The sequence below is a fragment of the Dipteris shenzhenensis genome, chromosome 9 (assembly GCF_047967505.1).
Source record: "Dipteris shenzhenensis isolate YYH24624 ecotype China chromosome 9, Dip_SZ_1.0, whole genome shotgun sequence".
Lineage (NCBI taxonomy): Eukaryota > Viridiplantae > Streptophyta > Polypodiopsida > Gleicheniales > Dipteridaceae > Dipteris > Dipteris shenzhenensis.
Window position 1 is genome coordinate 32,944,740 of NC_141604.1, and position 16,110 is coordinate 32,960,849.

General features: G+C 42.3%; 1 protein-coding gene and 1 pseudogene across 2 annotated transcripts; one reads left to right on the top strand and one right to left on the bottom strand.

The window, feature by feature from the left end:
- Positions 1–789: 789 nt before the first annotated feature.
- On the top strand, positions 790–1,929 carry LOC147898534 (abscisic stress-ripening protein 2-like). 2 transcript variants are annotated; one of them, XM_087379480.1, is made up of 3 exons: positions 790–1,040; positions 1,306–1,357; positions 1,444–1,579. In XM_087379480.1, the coding sequence occupies exons 1-3, from the start codon at positions 867–869 to the stop codon at positions 1,533–1,535; spliced, it is 318 nt and encodes a 105-aa protein (XP_087235606.1). In that variant the 5' UTR covers positions 790–866; the 3' UTR covers positions 1,536–1,579. The 2 variants fall into 2 exon arrangements, with proteins under 2 accessions (XP_087235606.1, XP_087235605.1); XM_087379479.1 differs by lacking the exon at positions 1,306–1,357 and having other exon boundaries at positions 825–1,040; positions 1,444–1,929.
- Positions 1,930–2,826: 897 nt separating this feature from the next.
- Positions 2,827–14,913, bottom strand: LOC147898535 (uncharacterized; annotated as a pseudogene).
- Between the last annotated feature and the right edge of the window lie 1,197 nt (positions 14,914–16,110).

Here is a 16,110-nt window from a genome sequence, read left to right on the forward strand (position 1 = left end):
CATATGCCAAAGGAAGGGAACTTTGTACGAAGCCTTGGGACTCAACCTAGGCTTGCTTAGTTCTTAATCCAATTCCTTATGAGGTCCTTTTTGAGCCCAAATCTCCCCTAAAGAAGGCACCACGAAATGCAAGAAAGACAGAATAGGGAAGCATTCATTGCATGCATGTGGGTTGTACACGTGGACCAATGAGTTGTACACATGGACAGTCGACTACACGTGTGGACAACTACTCCCTTGGACCATTAAACGATGGGCAAATATGGGCGTCAAGATATATTTTTGAAAAACATGCGTTTTTCGTTTCTAAGAGGCTGTGCACACGAGGCCACTAGTGCAAAGTTGGTGCCCCTTTGAATTTCCATTCGCAATTGCTTGCGTGAACCAAAACTGATGAGTACTTAATAGGACGCAGAGTTTGTACCTAGCTGCAATGGAGCTATGTGATAGTCAGTGTGGGCTGCAGAGTCTATGTGAGCTCTGAGGTGGCCATTCTTCATTGGCTGGGCAGAGGAACTTCTGAGTTGGAGAAGCATTAAATGAGGCCGGAGCACCTTCTGAGGGGAGATGACACACTAGAGCACCTCTAAAATTGAGGTGCAGATTGGAGCATTGGTGTTGCACTGGAGCACGGAATTAGGCGTGTGAAGGAACTCACTCGTGTGCATTGGCCCTAAGAAACTCAAACGATTACAATGACCTACTTGAGTAGGTCCAATGCTACAATACGAATTTTACAACGGCACTACCATGAAAGACACATGCCCCAATGGCGTGATAGCGATAGGTTCCAAAGTGATCGTGCTTATTAGGATAAGATCATACACAAGATAAGAAGTCCTCGTCCGTTTCATTAGTGTGCAGCCATGGCAGATCCAGGTCAACATGGCCTCTTCCACCACTTCTCTTCCCAGACGACCGTCACCAAAAGCGTTGCTTCTGACGGGAAGCACCTCGATTCCAAGGCTGAAATCAAGAAGCATACAAAGACGGAGCACCTTGCTAACACTAGTGCCCTACTAGCAGGCGCCGTAGCACTGGTAATTTTGGCCTCTCTCTCTCTCTCTCTCTCTTTTTCTTTCGTTACGCCAAAGACCTTATTTAGTTACAGCGTTGCAGCGAGCCTTTGTTGATTCCGGATCGGTGGTTTATTTGGCCTCTCTCGCATCGGTGGTTAATTTGGTTTATGGTAACTGGAAGAACGTCTACGAATGGATATGGGAAGGCAGTATAGCCGATAGTAGTGGCAAGAAGTCCGACACTTCTGGATATTGTTCAAGCGTATGATGCCGATCTGTTGTGTAGGTTCGCCTGCTCCGTTGTCAGTGTATCTATCGGACGCTCTGTCTTTTACTCGGTCAAAGTAGCAAACTTTATAAGCCTGGTTGAAATTTCGAGGGTTTTATTTTTTGATGAGCGACTCTGCTTCGCGTCTTTGAACAGCACGAGAAACACCAAGCGAAAAAGGACCCAGAGAATGCTCACAAGCACCATGTGAACGAAGCCATCGCAGGGGCCGTTGGGATTGGCGCTAAAGCTTTGGCTTCCCACGAGCACGGCGAGAAGAAGCATGCCGAGAAAGAGGCGAAACATAAGCATTAGCTGCGTCAATGTACAAGTATTGGAAAGCAGAATGTTCACAGTATTGTCACATCTTAAACAGTATGAAGGTTTTAATTCTAATATTTCTATTTTTTCTTCAGCTCTTGTTCTATGTCTCACTAGTTCTACGTACAAGTAGGAATGACTATCCACAGTTTAACTGCTGTTGGGAAATCTGTGAAGAATGATGACAAGTTTGACATTGTTTGTCGCTTCACTTATTGGATTTAGTCACACAGCTCTTGCTGTGTGCTTCAGAAGATTGGATTCAGTCATTTCTTCCCTGAGTAACTCACTTTTATTACTTGAATTGATACACTTTTGGTCCGTTCTGTATAGCTTCTATGTGACTTTCACAACTTGGAACTTTGGCGACGTAACGTCCGTTGCTCAAGAAGACCGACTTTAATGTTTCTTTTACTAGTCTTAATCAACAAAAAAGGGGGTAGGGTTTCTTCTTTTGTCATAGTTGCATGTTAGCTACATAAACATGCAAATTAGATATTTTAAGCATATCAAGCCCAAGGTTGACTTGTATTTTGTTAGGAAAACAATGGGTACTAAGCATTAGCTTGGAGATTGAGTGCAAATGGTATTGCAAGGAGCAAGGCGTGGCTAAGTTGATATTTTTGTCGTGTAGAGTTAGCGTCAATTTGTCGGTTGGTAGCTCATCATCCCACCATTGTGTCTATTGGATGGACGAGTAACATGACTTATTTATGACGAGGTAGAGACCCGCTCTGGTTGGCGTCAAAGTGTACCATTTGACACCCACATTTTGGCCATACCTTCATCAACAATCATGGGTATTTGGGATGCTTCCATACAATAAACAAGGAGAGTCTTTGAATATGACAGGGGTCACCTATTTGTTACACAATCTTTGAACTTGTCTTAATGCGTAGACATGAAGAATGTATGCAAAGCAAACTAAAGGGCATAACTTACATTAAGAAACCGAAGTCCAACTTGCCAAGAAGAGATGAAGAAAGTGCATAACTAGAAACAAAACTTACAATAAAACCTACATTTTGAAGGATGGCTAGGACCACCACATTACCCTGGAAGCTTGTGAAACCTAGTAGTCTTGTTAGTAGCAGCACCAACTTTTTCATGTGACTATAACCATTGGAGTGTACCATTGTTCATCGAAAACCACAAACCATATACAATGAGCCTGCAACATTTTAATCTTCACTCATAAATAACATTTTTTCAATTTTATCAAATCTGCAAAATTTTAGGCAATTTAGCTTTATTTTAGCTTAAAGATCGACAAATTGTCAAGAAAAACCTTCAAAATTTAAAACCCCAAGATTTGTGATTTGTTGGAAAAAATGTTTTCTGTGAACACTGGATTGCACCCTTGAGCCATCAAAAGAATAGCCCATCAATGGAATGAACTATTTTTGCTCAAAGAGGTGATGCTGCCATGGCTTCTTGCATACACAAATTAAACATCTATACAATGTGAGTCATCTGCACTCATCAAGCACACTAAGTTTAAAGTGGAAGCTCTACATTCATATATTCTAGAAGAATGGAGCCTTGTTGGGAAGCATTTGTAGATAGGTCGTAGTCCTTGGGAATTTTGAAATGTGAAGCATGGGTGGCAAGGCACCTTGTTGCAAACTCTCCTCCCCTATAACACATGCACTCTCTTGCTCTCCCAACTCTGATCTCTCTCTCTCTCTCTCTCTCTCTCTCTCTCTCTCTCATGTGACTTGGGATGGGATCCGGGATTGGGCTTGGGATGCCCTAAGTGTTTCCAGATGTAGGAAGGGATTCAAAATGCAAGCCACACGAGTGCCACATGGCACTTTAAAGAAGAAGGAAAGGTGGCAGAGGAGGCATGGGAGCAAACCTCATGCGTTGGGCAAGCCGTCGAAGGAGGGAGCATGTTAGGCAAGGCATCCTAGATTGCAAGGACAAGCCACTACCACATGGCACATCTCCCAACTCCCCCTCGACTCCAACTCCTGCTCTTTGCCAATGTGGCACAACTCTTCCTTAGGAAATAGAATAGGACAATAAGAATAGATGGGCCAAAAGATCATGGCAAGATCCACTAAATTGAATGTTTTATGGTTCATAAAGACATTTGAACTTTTAAAAGTCTAGTTTTAATTTTTATTTAGCTTTTGGATGGTGTAATGGCACTCTCGCCAATCAAATAGTGCAAATTCATGTGTGGATATGATCCATCGGATGATCTAAAATGAGGTCTAATGGTCCCAATGTAGTGCAGTGCCAATCTTTGCACTTGTGAGTAGTGTGTCAGCCACATTTACTCAACCTAGACAACCACATTTACTCGCCCCTCATATGCGCGCGCACGCTTGTGTGTGTATGCTATCTCTCTCTCTCTCTCTCTCTCTCTCTCTCTCTCTCTCTCTCTCTCTCTCTCTCTCTCTCTCTCTCTTTCCTCTTCTCTCAAAAACAACACACAGGTGCGTGCATGCATGCGTGCGTGCACACACACACACACACACACATATGCACACGCACATGCACGCACACCGCATTGCGCATGCACACACACACACACACACACCATTACTTGACAACTACGGTCAAGGGTGGATGGGTTTGTTTCCCATGTATAAAAATGATTTTTTTCAATACAATAGGTCGAATGACATATGACCTATATATAGTTATTCAATGGTCTAACAACTCCAAAGGGTAGCTAATTCACCATAACTTGATAATGACATGATATTAGCCCTTCAAAAAAGAAATTATTCTTTGCATTTTATTGGCTCATAAGAATTGTGGAATTATAGACAATTATTGCCTTGTTATAAATAAAAGGGAAATCATAAAGTAAAGGAGTTAAAAGGGGCTTAGTCTTTGTGTAAGTATTGGGATTCTCTAGAGATCTCAAGTCCAAGATGATTCATGTACATGACAATGAATCAATTGTCCTAAAAGACCCTTCATGGTCCAACTTCCAAGATAACCCGACTTGTATTGGGAGGCACAGCTATAAAGACCACCTCTACTTCAAGAGGGGCGCATCGAAAAGTACGTGCTTACATCTGAACATGCGAACGGCTACTTAAGGTAAGTGGATGCAAACTCCCACCTTTTATACAAAGTACTACATAGGGAAATGCTTTTGCACTGGACTATCCATGCAATTAGCAGTCTGGTGCATTAAATCCACCACCAGCGGTGGTTGAAGTATATGGTTTCTTTCATTCTTTCTTAATGTCATCAACCTACCATTATACATAGCACTGGGTCGTGGTCGCTGAGCTAAAGAGGTATCGTTGATGCCTCGTTGCCACATGAAAGACATCATTGCCTGAGCACACACAAGGTATGCACAATATGCATTGGCATGTGGCCATTAATAGCCTGTGCGTAAAGTAGCAAGGCCCACACGGACTCTGACTAAGACTACGCAGTCCAGTGCATACGGCACAGGAGTCTATATTTCGGGGTACCTTGGGGCCTCAAGCCATGGGATAAACATTAAGGACATTTATGGTGGCCTTATGCCTTGCTTACGTTAAAAATTAGTAAAGGCTATTCGTCTAATTTGTCTAGGCCCTTTAATGTGACCTTAGGACCTATTATTTATACCTTGCGAGCTTGATAACCTTTAAGAGGACTTTGGGACCTTTGGATAGTTGTCCATGGTGGCTCGTTTGGAACCCTTTATGCCTTAAGTACCTTAGTGAATTTTGGCTTTTTTTTACCTTATTAAAATTCTTTTTTCATTGGGTTCTAGGCAAAACATGAGATCTTTTAGAAAATTAGAATTTCAAAAAGAAAGGCATTACCAAGTTGGAAATTTGTTATTATGGAAAAGTATATGCCTATATTTTTCTAATGGCATTAGCTCTTTTATATGGCTATATCTTTATGTTAGGGATAATTAATTTTATGCTTGTGGGGATTTTTTGTGTGTGTGAGGATTGAAGAATTTTCGTAATCCTTTTATTTTTTGTGGTCTAATCTTTTACTTTATATTTCGGACATCAATAACAAGTCCAGTAATGCTATGACACGTGTCTTCCCTTTTGGTTTAAGCTATCCTAACTTAAGCTTGTTGCATGGTGGCAGGTATTTTCGTAATCCTTTTATTTTTTGTGGTCTAATCTTTTACTTTATATTTTGGACACCAATAACAAGTCCAGTAATGCTATGACACATGTCTTCCCTTTTGGTTTAAGCTATCCTAACTTAAGCTTGTTGCATGGTGGCAGGTATCAGCGTTGCTGGTTGAAGTGTAGTACAAAGGTTCTGCATGGAAATTTTATTTATAATCCTAGAAATATTCTCTTTTTAGGGATCAACCATATTTTTGTCTCTAGTAATACCTTCTCTCATATATCATTTGAGGTTAAAATGTTGTTCATAAATTCTTGGACCTTCTTGAGGGGTTCTAATCTAAATCTTAAACATACACACACACACACACACAATCTTTATCTCTGTCTCTCAGTGACTTTGCTCACAAGTCTTCCTTAGGGATAGAATAGGTCAATAAGACTAGATGGGCGAAAAGATCTTGGTAAGATGCACTAAATGGTTCATAAGGAGGTTTGAACCTTTGAAAGTCTAGTTTTAATTTTTATTTGGCCTTTGGATGGTGTAATGGCACTCTTGCCAATCAAACAATGCAAATTCATGTGTGGATATGATCCATCGGATGATCTAAAATGAGATTTAATGGTCCCAATGTAGTGGAGTGCAAATCTTTGCACTTGTGAGTAGTGTGTAAGCCGCATTTTCTCAACCTAGATAAGGTCACATTTACTCGCCCCTCATATGTGTGTGTGTGTGTGTAAGTGTGTGTGTGCTCTCTCTCTCTCTCTCTCTCTCTCTCTCTCTCTCTCTCTCGCTTTCCTCTTCTCTCAAAAACAACACACATGTATGTGCACGCGTGCGCAGGTGCGCGCGCACACACACACACTTTCATTTTTTAACACACACATACACACACACGCGCGCGCACACACACACACACATAAAGACACAAACTCTATCTTTGTCTCTCAATAACGAATATGCAGATGTTCAGTCAAATGTGCACAGGTGGCTTGATACAATCAGAGACTTGTCTTTTTCCCCTTCCAAGAGAGTATTCGCAGAAATAAGATCCGACTTAGGTAGGTCAATCTATGATCTATCGATATTAGCACTAAATAATATTGGTATCACTATTTGTAGTACGACTGGGAGGAACAACAAGTATCCCAATAAATTTACCAATATATCATCTATCTACCGAATCATTATTCCCAAGTCTATTTGTGAAGAAGATTCAATAGATGGGATTGATTATCTTGTCTATAAATTGAAGAATATAGATTATCTTATCTGAGTTCACTCAACTTCCATGAGAATATATCCTTTCTCAAGAGAAGCTTCGGGAGAAAAGATAGTTTCTTTATCGAGTCTGGATTGTTAATGGATGAAGAATTGGTAGGCTCCTCAATCCTCCTAAAACCCATAGTTAATCCATTTCTTATTTAATCATCATGTCTCCCATTCTTCCATTGTGATATGCATCCCCTCGTCTTTCTCTGCTTTCTCCATTTCATCAAGTAGCCAATCCACATGAATATCCTTTGGAAGTGCTCTTAGATGTTGAGGGTATGGCACACGAGATCCGTGGTGTGTACGAAAGAGGGCCCTTTCTTCTTGTCTTCTTGCCTTTGCATCCTCGTATCTTGTCACCCATCTTTTCATCACATCACTATTAAGCACGCAAAAGAGGTTGATACTATAATGCAACTCCGTGTCTATTACTTTGTTGCGTCCTTTTCCTTGAGGCACAATAGAGGTCATCCTTAGGTCTTCATCATCTCTCCATAGTCATGGGAGAGAGCTATCCACATCAACAAGAAACTCAGAAATATATACAAGTGACTCTTGTACCAACCAACCCTCGGCCATGCTACCTTCGGGTCTTGCATTTTGTCTCACGAAGCCCTTCAAGGTCTTCATGAAGCGCTCGAGGAAGAACAACCATCGTGCATGTATAGTACCGCATATAGCAATCTCATCCACCAAATGTACTATGAGATGTAGTTGGCTTGTGAGAATAAAACGTGGAAATGTCTCCTCCACTAAACAAACCGCCTCCACTCACATAACTCGAGCATTCTCAAGCGTGGTGGGATCTATTTCCTTTGAGCTCACATACCTCACAAGCTCGCCCATCTTGTAAATACAATCTTTCATGTCCTTCGATGCACTACGTGAAATGCTAGTAGGTAGTATGAACTGAACCCGCGAGGAGGTGGTTGATTAGTTGCTTATAGCTATTCACTCACAAATTTGAAAGGAAAAAGATATTATGCATATAAAATACTTACTTGAAGCATCTTGTGCCAATCATGAGATTTCAAGCCATATAATTGCTCTACACCTCTTTTCTTGCTCTTTGTAAAGGCTCCCTTCAAACACCTCATGCATCCACCAGTGGGAGTACGAATTGTAGTAATAGCGCACTTCACCGTCACCATCTCTAGCTTTGATCACATCCACGGTGCACGAGGTAAAAAAACACGCCCATTTGGTCTCTCTTGAGGCCAAGCTTCACGCATCCTCCCTGTGGTACGTAGATCCTCCCTTATGCCTGCCAAATCTCATGTCCCATTCAAATGCTCCCAAATGGTAGATGCCACATTCTTGAAGATATGCATGGGATCAAGCAGGTGATTGATCTTGAGGTGGGACCAATATGGTAAACGATAAAAGATGGAGTATCTAAACAAAATAAAGTGTTAGCGTGCAATCTTTACTTTCAACCAATATAGCCAATCTTTACTTCCAGCCAATAGTTGCAAACCCTTACCGGCTCATGCCAAGTGGTGGAGTCGTGGAACCGTCCCAAATTCTCATCCAATATCCCGCGGTGAGTGATTGTGGGAGGACTTCATTCCAAGGGGCAACATATCTAGGATGATCAGGTGGGAGAAATCGATGGTGATTCTCATAGATGACCTTATTCAATGCGTCTGCACGTGAGGCAACTAGCGAAGGACCACAAACAGGACATGCATGGTAACCTGTTGTAGTAAGACCTGAACAATAGATGCAATTAAGAGTGGAAGGTGGGTTTAGGGTGCCACGTCCTTTGCCTATTCATAATTAAAAAATGCAATGCTTACTTGAACACTCGCCATAGCCTGGGAAGTCATGCATCGTCCACATCAAGACTACTTTGCAGTTGAAGTCTCGTGACGAGGGAGGCCTGCTCACATCATGCACCTCGATACCTCTCCAAAGTATCTCTAGCTCATCAATCAAAGGCTCCAAATAAACATCAGGGTTTTTGACTTTATGTTTCCCTGGAATTAGAAGGGACAGCATGACATGTCCTTTCTTAATAGCCATAGAGGGTGGAAGTTTGTAATTCACCAATACCACTGGCCATACACTGTAAGACGTGCTTTTGAGACCAAATGGGTTCACACCATCCATACCCAATCCAAGTCTCAAGCTCCTAGGTTCTTCCTTGAAGCTTGGCCATGTGTCTTCAATATGCTTCCACGCAGGAGAGTCCGCGGGAGTTCTCCACTTGCCATCGGTTGATCGATGGGAGGAATGCCATGACATGAGCTCTGCAATAGATTTGCACTTGAATATATGTTGGATGCGAGGGATTATGGAAAAATGTCACAATACCTTACGAGGCACGTCCAAGGTTTTGAGATCTGCTCTATATCTTACCTCTCCACAAGTAGGACACTCTTCTTGCATCCTTATGTAGTCCACGAAACAAAACGCAATCGTTGACACATGCATGGATGCGCTTGTAATCTAATCCTCCAAGAGAGGTCACATGTTGCCTTGCCATATCTCTTGAGGTCGGTAATTTATTCTCCCTTGGAAGCATTTTACACAATAGCCTGCACGTGAAGACCATAAATGAGGAAAAGCATTCGAGTAATTGACCCACTAGCATAATTCACCATGTTTGCAAAATCGACTTTAAAGCTTACTTGAGTAATGCATTCAAACTTGCATTGCTCCATCCATAGATGGTTTGCAAGTTTAGTAACTCAAGGGAGGCATGTAGAACAGAGAATGTGCACCCCTCAAACAGTGGAGTCGATGCTGCGGTAAAAAGATCATCCTGCTCCATGCTATTATCCCTCCCTTGATGGACATATAAATCCCGCATCATATCATCAAACACCTCCTCCTCCATGGCTTCATGAGGTAATGGCGGAGGGCTACTATCACCATCACTCCATGCATCTGTAACGGTCCCTCCTGAAAATCCCACCTCATATCGCCGACGCTTCGCCTCCTCACGACGGGCATAAGGTTACATGTGCGGGTGTGGCACTGCATCCTGTATCAAATTAAAACGGGATCATAACTCAAACATATGAACACCCATAGGTATCTCAATCAACCTTAACTTACAAACCCTTACCCTGTTTGCGGTCACATCCCATTCTCCATACTTTGAGATATGATTGAGTGTAATCCTGCGTGCACGATACATGTTTCCTCGACATCGATCACACAGACATTTGATTTTTTGCTCCAACCACATTTCGCGATGGTGGATACGGAGGGATTCATCCACATTGGAGCTACTTGTTGAAGATGGAGACATCCTACAAACAAACAACCCACCAAATTTGCTCTTCTTCAAATGCTTAATTTAAACTCTGTGTTGCGTCTATCGCCACGTCTATAGTCGCATCTAACATCGCGTCTAACAGCGCGTCTAAACACACGTCTAATCTGTGTATTTAGATGCGCCTATAGATGCACTAATAGACGTGACTATAGACGCGGCTTTTAAACCTGCTTTTCGGCGCGCCGCTCGCTTTGCTTTTCTTTACATTACTTAAACTTCGCGAGCGGCTTTCTTCCTTCTTTATTAGTAGTTCCATAGATTTGAAGCTTAAGAGAGAGCCTCCCATACACACTTTCAAGCTTTCACTCAAGAGAAAGGGACCGTACCTACACTTACTTCCAAGCTTAAAGGAGAGGAGGAGTACGAACAAGGAGAAGAAGCAAGTTTGGAAAAGAAAGAAGAACGAGAGAAGAACCTTCCATACCTTTATCCAAGTAAGTCCTTTTGAAGTTCTTCTTGTTTGGAAGTTTGCTCTTTCCAGTTTTGTACTTTCTCGCATCCAGGAAACGTAGGATCTAGGTATGAGCGTCACATTTTTGCGTGGGGCGCAACGTCCTTTTCGACTTTTTAGAAATCTCGCCTGTCAGAGCGCGTCTATATGCGCGTCTCAGGATGCGTCTAAAAGCGCATCTACAGGCGCGTCTAACCACACGTCTGGCTTGTTGTAGACACACACATACGCATCTATAGACGCTCACATAGACGCCCTGTTAGATGCACTTTTAAACGCATTGTTAGACGCACTGTTAAACGCACTGTTAGACGCACTGTTAAACACACTGTTAGACGCATTGTTAAACGCACTGTTAAACGCTCTGTTAGACGTGTCTATAGACGCGCAAATCAGACGGGTCTATGGACGTGCTCTGACAGTAAGCCTCTCTTTTCTTCCCCTTTCTTCTGAGCTCATCAGTAATAGATTTTTTTTCTTTTTTCCAGTTCAACATGTGGGGTGGAAGCGCTTCTAGCTCACCTGATCCCCGGGAATCTATTTGGAAGGACTTATATAACCTTTTAGGGCACCCTCCTAGTCCTGTGGAGTTATACGGGTATATGACGGGTACTCTTAACACTCCCCAGGAGTCGGCACTACAGACTCCGAGCCACCCCACACCGCCTGAGATCACCCCAGCGGAGTCAGCACAGCCGTCTTATGCCCCTTCCCCCATGCCGTCTTATGTCCCTTCTGCCATCCCGTCTTATGCCCCTTCCCCCCTGCCGTCAGGAGGTCCTTCTGTCTCGGCGAGCCATCGACGTACTCCCCAGCCGTCAAGACTCGGTTCTCCAGCTACGAGTGGTCAGCGTAGTCTCGTGCAGTCCCCAGCTACGAGTGGCCAGCGTACGAGCTCGACACGACAGGGTAGCAGGCGTAGTAGCAGGGAGAGCGGTGGCGGATGCATGGCACAGTGCTTTGGGCCATGTGGCGGTGAGGAGGAGGATGATTCAGATGATTTAGACGTGCCTCTGGGTGATGGTATGATTTATTATGACATCACTCAGACAGGAGGCATCTTGATGGATGCGCGGGGGAAGGACATCATGGCCTTCATGCGCTCTGTAATTGCTAACAATTACAGAGATTGCTTTATCTACTATAAAGACCACCCAAAGAGGTTGGCTGATGAGACCCTCGCTACTGTTCGCTCTAGGTATCCTAACCCCCCCAATCGCCAGTTCACAGATGAATGGGGGAAGTCAAAGATTGTTACGATACTTAGCAATAAAAGATCTTCACTTAAGAGGCAGGCACTAGCGGAGCTTGCCAGGCTTGAGGCAGGTCAACCACCAAGGGGCCCGCTCCACACCGCTCACAAGCGTGAGTGGAAGAAGGCAATGAAGTCAGCGAGGGAGGAGCCCAGTTTGCAGCATGTGGAGGCACGGAGGATCCAGATGGAGGAATATGGAAGCGCGCATTTTGGAGCAGGGGGTGTTGAATCATGGGAGGCCCAATTTGTAAGTATCGATCTCAAATTATATTGCTTATGTAGTTTATTAGGAGGTTGGTTGTTTCTTTGTACTAATCCCTCCACAAAGTGTGTCGCGGTCATGCAGCTTGAGATCGTGGGCAGATACCCTACTCCAGTGGAGACAGCCTACCACCGCCACCATCGCAGAGGAGATACATGGAGGCACTTCTATGATGACGGCTTGATTACTGAGGAGCAGTATACCCGAGCTACTGGAGCGGCCCCCTAGGTATTTGAAAGTAATTAAATAATGCCAAAATTATAAGTAAAGATTTGATTTTTCATACATTGATATATGTTGTCCCTTGTTTACAGGCCCATGCACAAGACGACGAGGAAGGAGGCGCAGAAGGAAGTGCAGAAGGGAGCGCAGAAGGGAGCGTGGAAGGCAGCGAGGATTAGTCGTAGAAGTAGTGCTAGCTACTCTTTTTTGTACTTAAAGCCACTGGCTTGGCTTCGTGCCTCTTGTATATAGACTCCTCTTATTTTATGTACTTGAAGCCACATGACGTGGCTTAGCTTCCTTATTTTTTGTACTTGAAGCCACATGATGTGGCTTAGCTTCGTGCTATATGTATATACAAGTACTTTTTGAGATTTCAATTTTATTGCATTTTGGAGTTGTAATATTTTATTTGGAATTGTAATTAAAATGCGGTTGGCTGTAAGAATTGAATTACAGAATGTGGATATGGGATTCTTGTAACTATATAGCATACACAACATACACAGTATTCTGTAAAATTTTTTTTAAAAAAAAAAGCGCGTCTATCAGTGCATTTAAAAACGCGTTTATATTCGCGTCTGTCTGTTCGACTTGCATCTATATGTGCATCTATAAAAGCGTTTATAAGCGCATCTATTTATGCGTCTAACTGCGCGTCTATACACGCGTAAGTCTGATATATAGACACGCAATTAGACGCGGGTCTCCAGACGTACAAATAGATGCGCCCGTAAGTTTTTTATTTAGTTCATGAAACGCGTCTGTGCGCATGTCTATGGGTGCTTTGTCTTGTTGTGATCATACAAAATTAAGCTTCACCTCCATATGACATTGGCATTTGTCTTTGATTCTAGTGACATCCACATCACTACAAGGGATCGGGCTCATACCCGTAACACTAGCCATGTAAAATGACTTGTGAAAAAAAAGTAGCGAGCCTGTATATTAGCGCATGTATGATCGCGGCCACAGAGATGCGTGTAAAAGTGCATGTATGAGCTGGTACAAATGCGCTTATACACAGGTGTATACATGCATTTTACAATGTTGATGTGCTAATACACTTGTTCATATGAGAGCTCCCGTGCTTATACACGCAAACTTAATAGACTTTACATGCATATACATGCGAACAGAGAGCAAAAATAAAAATTCCAGAGAGTGCTATTTGGTGCTTGAATGTTGTTCCAGCATTCCAGTACCAAATAGCACTCTCTAAAAATTTTTTTGGATGCATGGCACCATCCACAGAGAACATTTTGTGCATTGTGAAGACACGAATCAAGAACGTCATGAATGCAAACATTATCAATACACGATTCAAGACAAACATGAATGCAATACTATCAAATTTTGAGGTGTGCTAAAATAAATCCATTGCTTTCATTATCCAAAAACATATATACAAGGGAGTCCATATGTCAAAATAGCCCGTGGTTTAAATTATAAACAAATCTATACAAAATCAAATTGGTTTGTCAAAAAAAGCCCATGGATTTAGTTTTAAAAATATATATACAATCACATCCACAATACAGATGTGATACTATGAGTCTGAGTACTACTCAAACTGAGATGATGACGAGCCACTCTCTCCAGTATAAGATGTGCTCACATCAGTATACATGTCTAATGTGTAGTACGGAACAAGAGCAGGAGCAAGAGAAGCATCAGTGGAGGTAGGTAGATCTTCAGCATCGGGAGCATCAAGAGGTGTAGCAGCTTGTGCATGTTCAAGTAAAATATCATGTATAAGTATATCTATATGTAATTCAAAATTTAATAAACTTAAATCATTCATTTAGATTTTTCAAGTACCTGTCGACTGTATGGTCTCATGGCCTCCTCAAACTATGCATGTGTAATATGTCCCTGCATTTTAAAGAGAACCCAAGTGCCGTGTCTGCTATGCTAGTGAGCATACATAGTCTCATGGGCTGTGGGTTTCCTCCCCATAACCCGTCGTTGTAACATAGTCAATACAATTTGTAAGATTAAAACAACCATACAATCAATGAATAAAGTTAAAAATCAAATAAGGTCACAAGATACTTATGAACTCTGCCTCACACGACTCGATGAATCTAGATCCCAAATGCAAAGATCTAATGGTCTCCATCTGGATGCATCGTGCCTCCACATGTTGGCTACTCATCATGCCACCTTCTGCTCATTTCTTTGCCTCCTTCCACTCACATTTGTGGGCAGTTGCAAGTTTCTCCATGGGACAGCCACTCGCCTCCCGATTTACCCGATCATCATATGCAAGTTTCTTAAGGTGAGATCTTTTATTACTTAAGATCTCCCTTATTCGTGCCCTTCCCCATACATCCAAGAATGTCTCATGTGGGGGATTGGGGTACTGGCTATGTACAACCTCTATCACTTCTCCAACTAATAGACTATTTTGATCTTTAAATTTAATAAAACAAATTTCTGTACAAATTTGACACTACCCCATGCATATAATCCATTATCTCTTTCCCCCTCGCATCCATCACTATCTCGCCCCTATCTGTCACATCAGAGGAGAAGCATGCTGTCTCGGTCGACTTGCAAGCATAGAGGCTAGTGGAATGACATTGGCACTCGAGAAGGGAGAGGTGACCATACTAGGGAATCTAGGAGGGGGATGGGCATACATATACTCTGTCAGCTCTACTGGGCTAGGTTGCTACCCAAAATGAGCTAGCATCTCGCGAACCAAGTGCCGTATGCAAATGGATCGGATGAAGAACTTGGATACATGAAGAATCTGCACAAAAAAAAAACATAGCATCTATCCTCATTGATTCATTTACTTTTACTTTCTCCATTATCTTCTATTTCCCTCTTCCTTACCTCCTCTTCTCCTCTTACTTCCTTCTCCCCTTACCTTCTCTTTCCCTCTTACTTCCTACCTTCTCTTCCCTTTCTTCTCTTCTTTCTCTTTCCCTCTTCTTCTTGCCTTCTCTTTCGCTCTTTCCCTCTTTTCTTACTCCCTTCCTCTCTTCCCCTCTTTTCCTTACTCCTTTACCTTGTCTTTCCCTATTCTTACTATCTTCTCTTCCTTCTATTTCCCACTTCCTCTTTTTTCCTTACTCCCTTCCTCTCTTTCCCTCTTTTCCTTACTCCTTTACCTTCTATTTCCCTCTTCTTCCTATATTCTCTTCTCCTCTTCCTCTCTTCCCCTCTTTTCCTTACTCCCTTACCTTCTTCTTCCTACCTTCTCTTTCTTCTCTTCCCCTCTAACTTCTCTTCTTTATCTTCCCTTACCTTCCCTTTCATTCTTTATTTATTCTATCTTTCTTATTTTATAAGGAATCCACTTTGCAACTAAGAAACGAAATGTGAAATTAGAACAAGTATATATATCCGTCAAAAAACGAAACAAAAATTGAGACTTATCCATAGTTGCGTGTATGCGTTCATCAAGAAATGCGTGTATGCAAATAGACTACATGCACAAATACACGTGCTACTACACACACCATGTTGAAAACATTTTGAAAAAAACTGCCGGCTATAGATAAACGTCCTTAAAACACCAACCCCAACCAACATTTTCGTATGCACCAATACACAAATAGTTACTCAAAGTGCAGAGAAAGAAAGAGGACAAAGGAGACAGACATTTGCATCAGTTAAAGAGACATTTCCATAAAGAAAAGGAAGGAAAGAGACAAGACAAAGGACAAACTGACTCACCTCTGGAA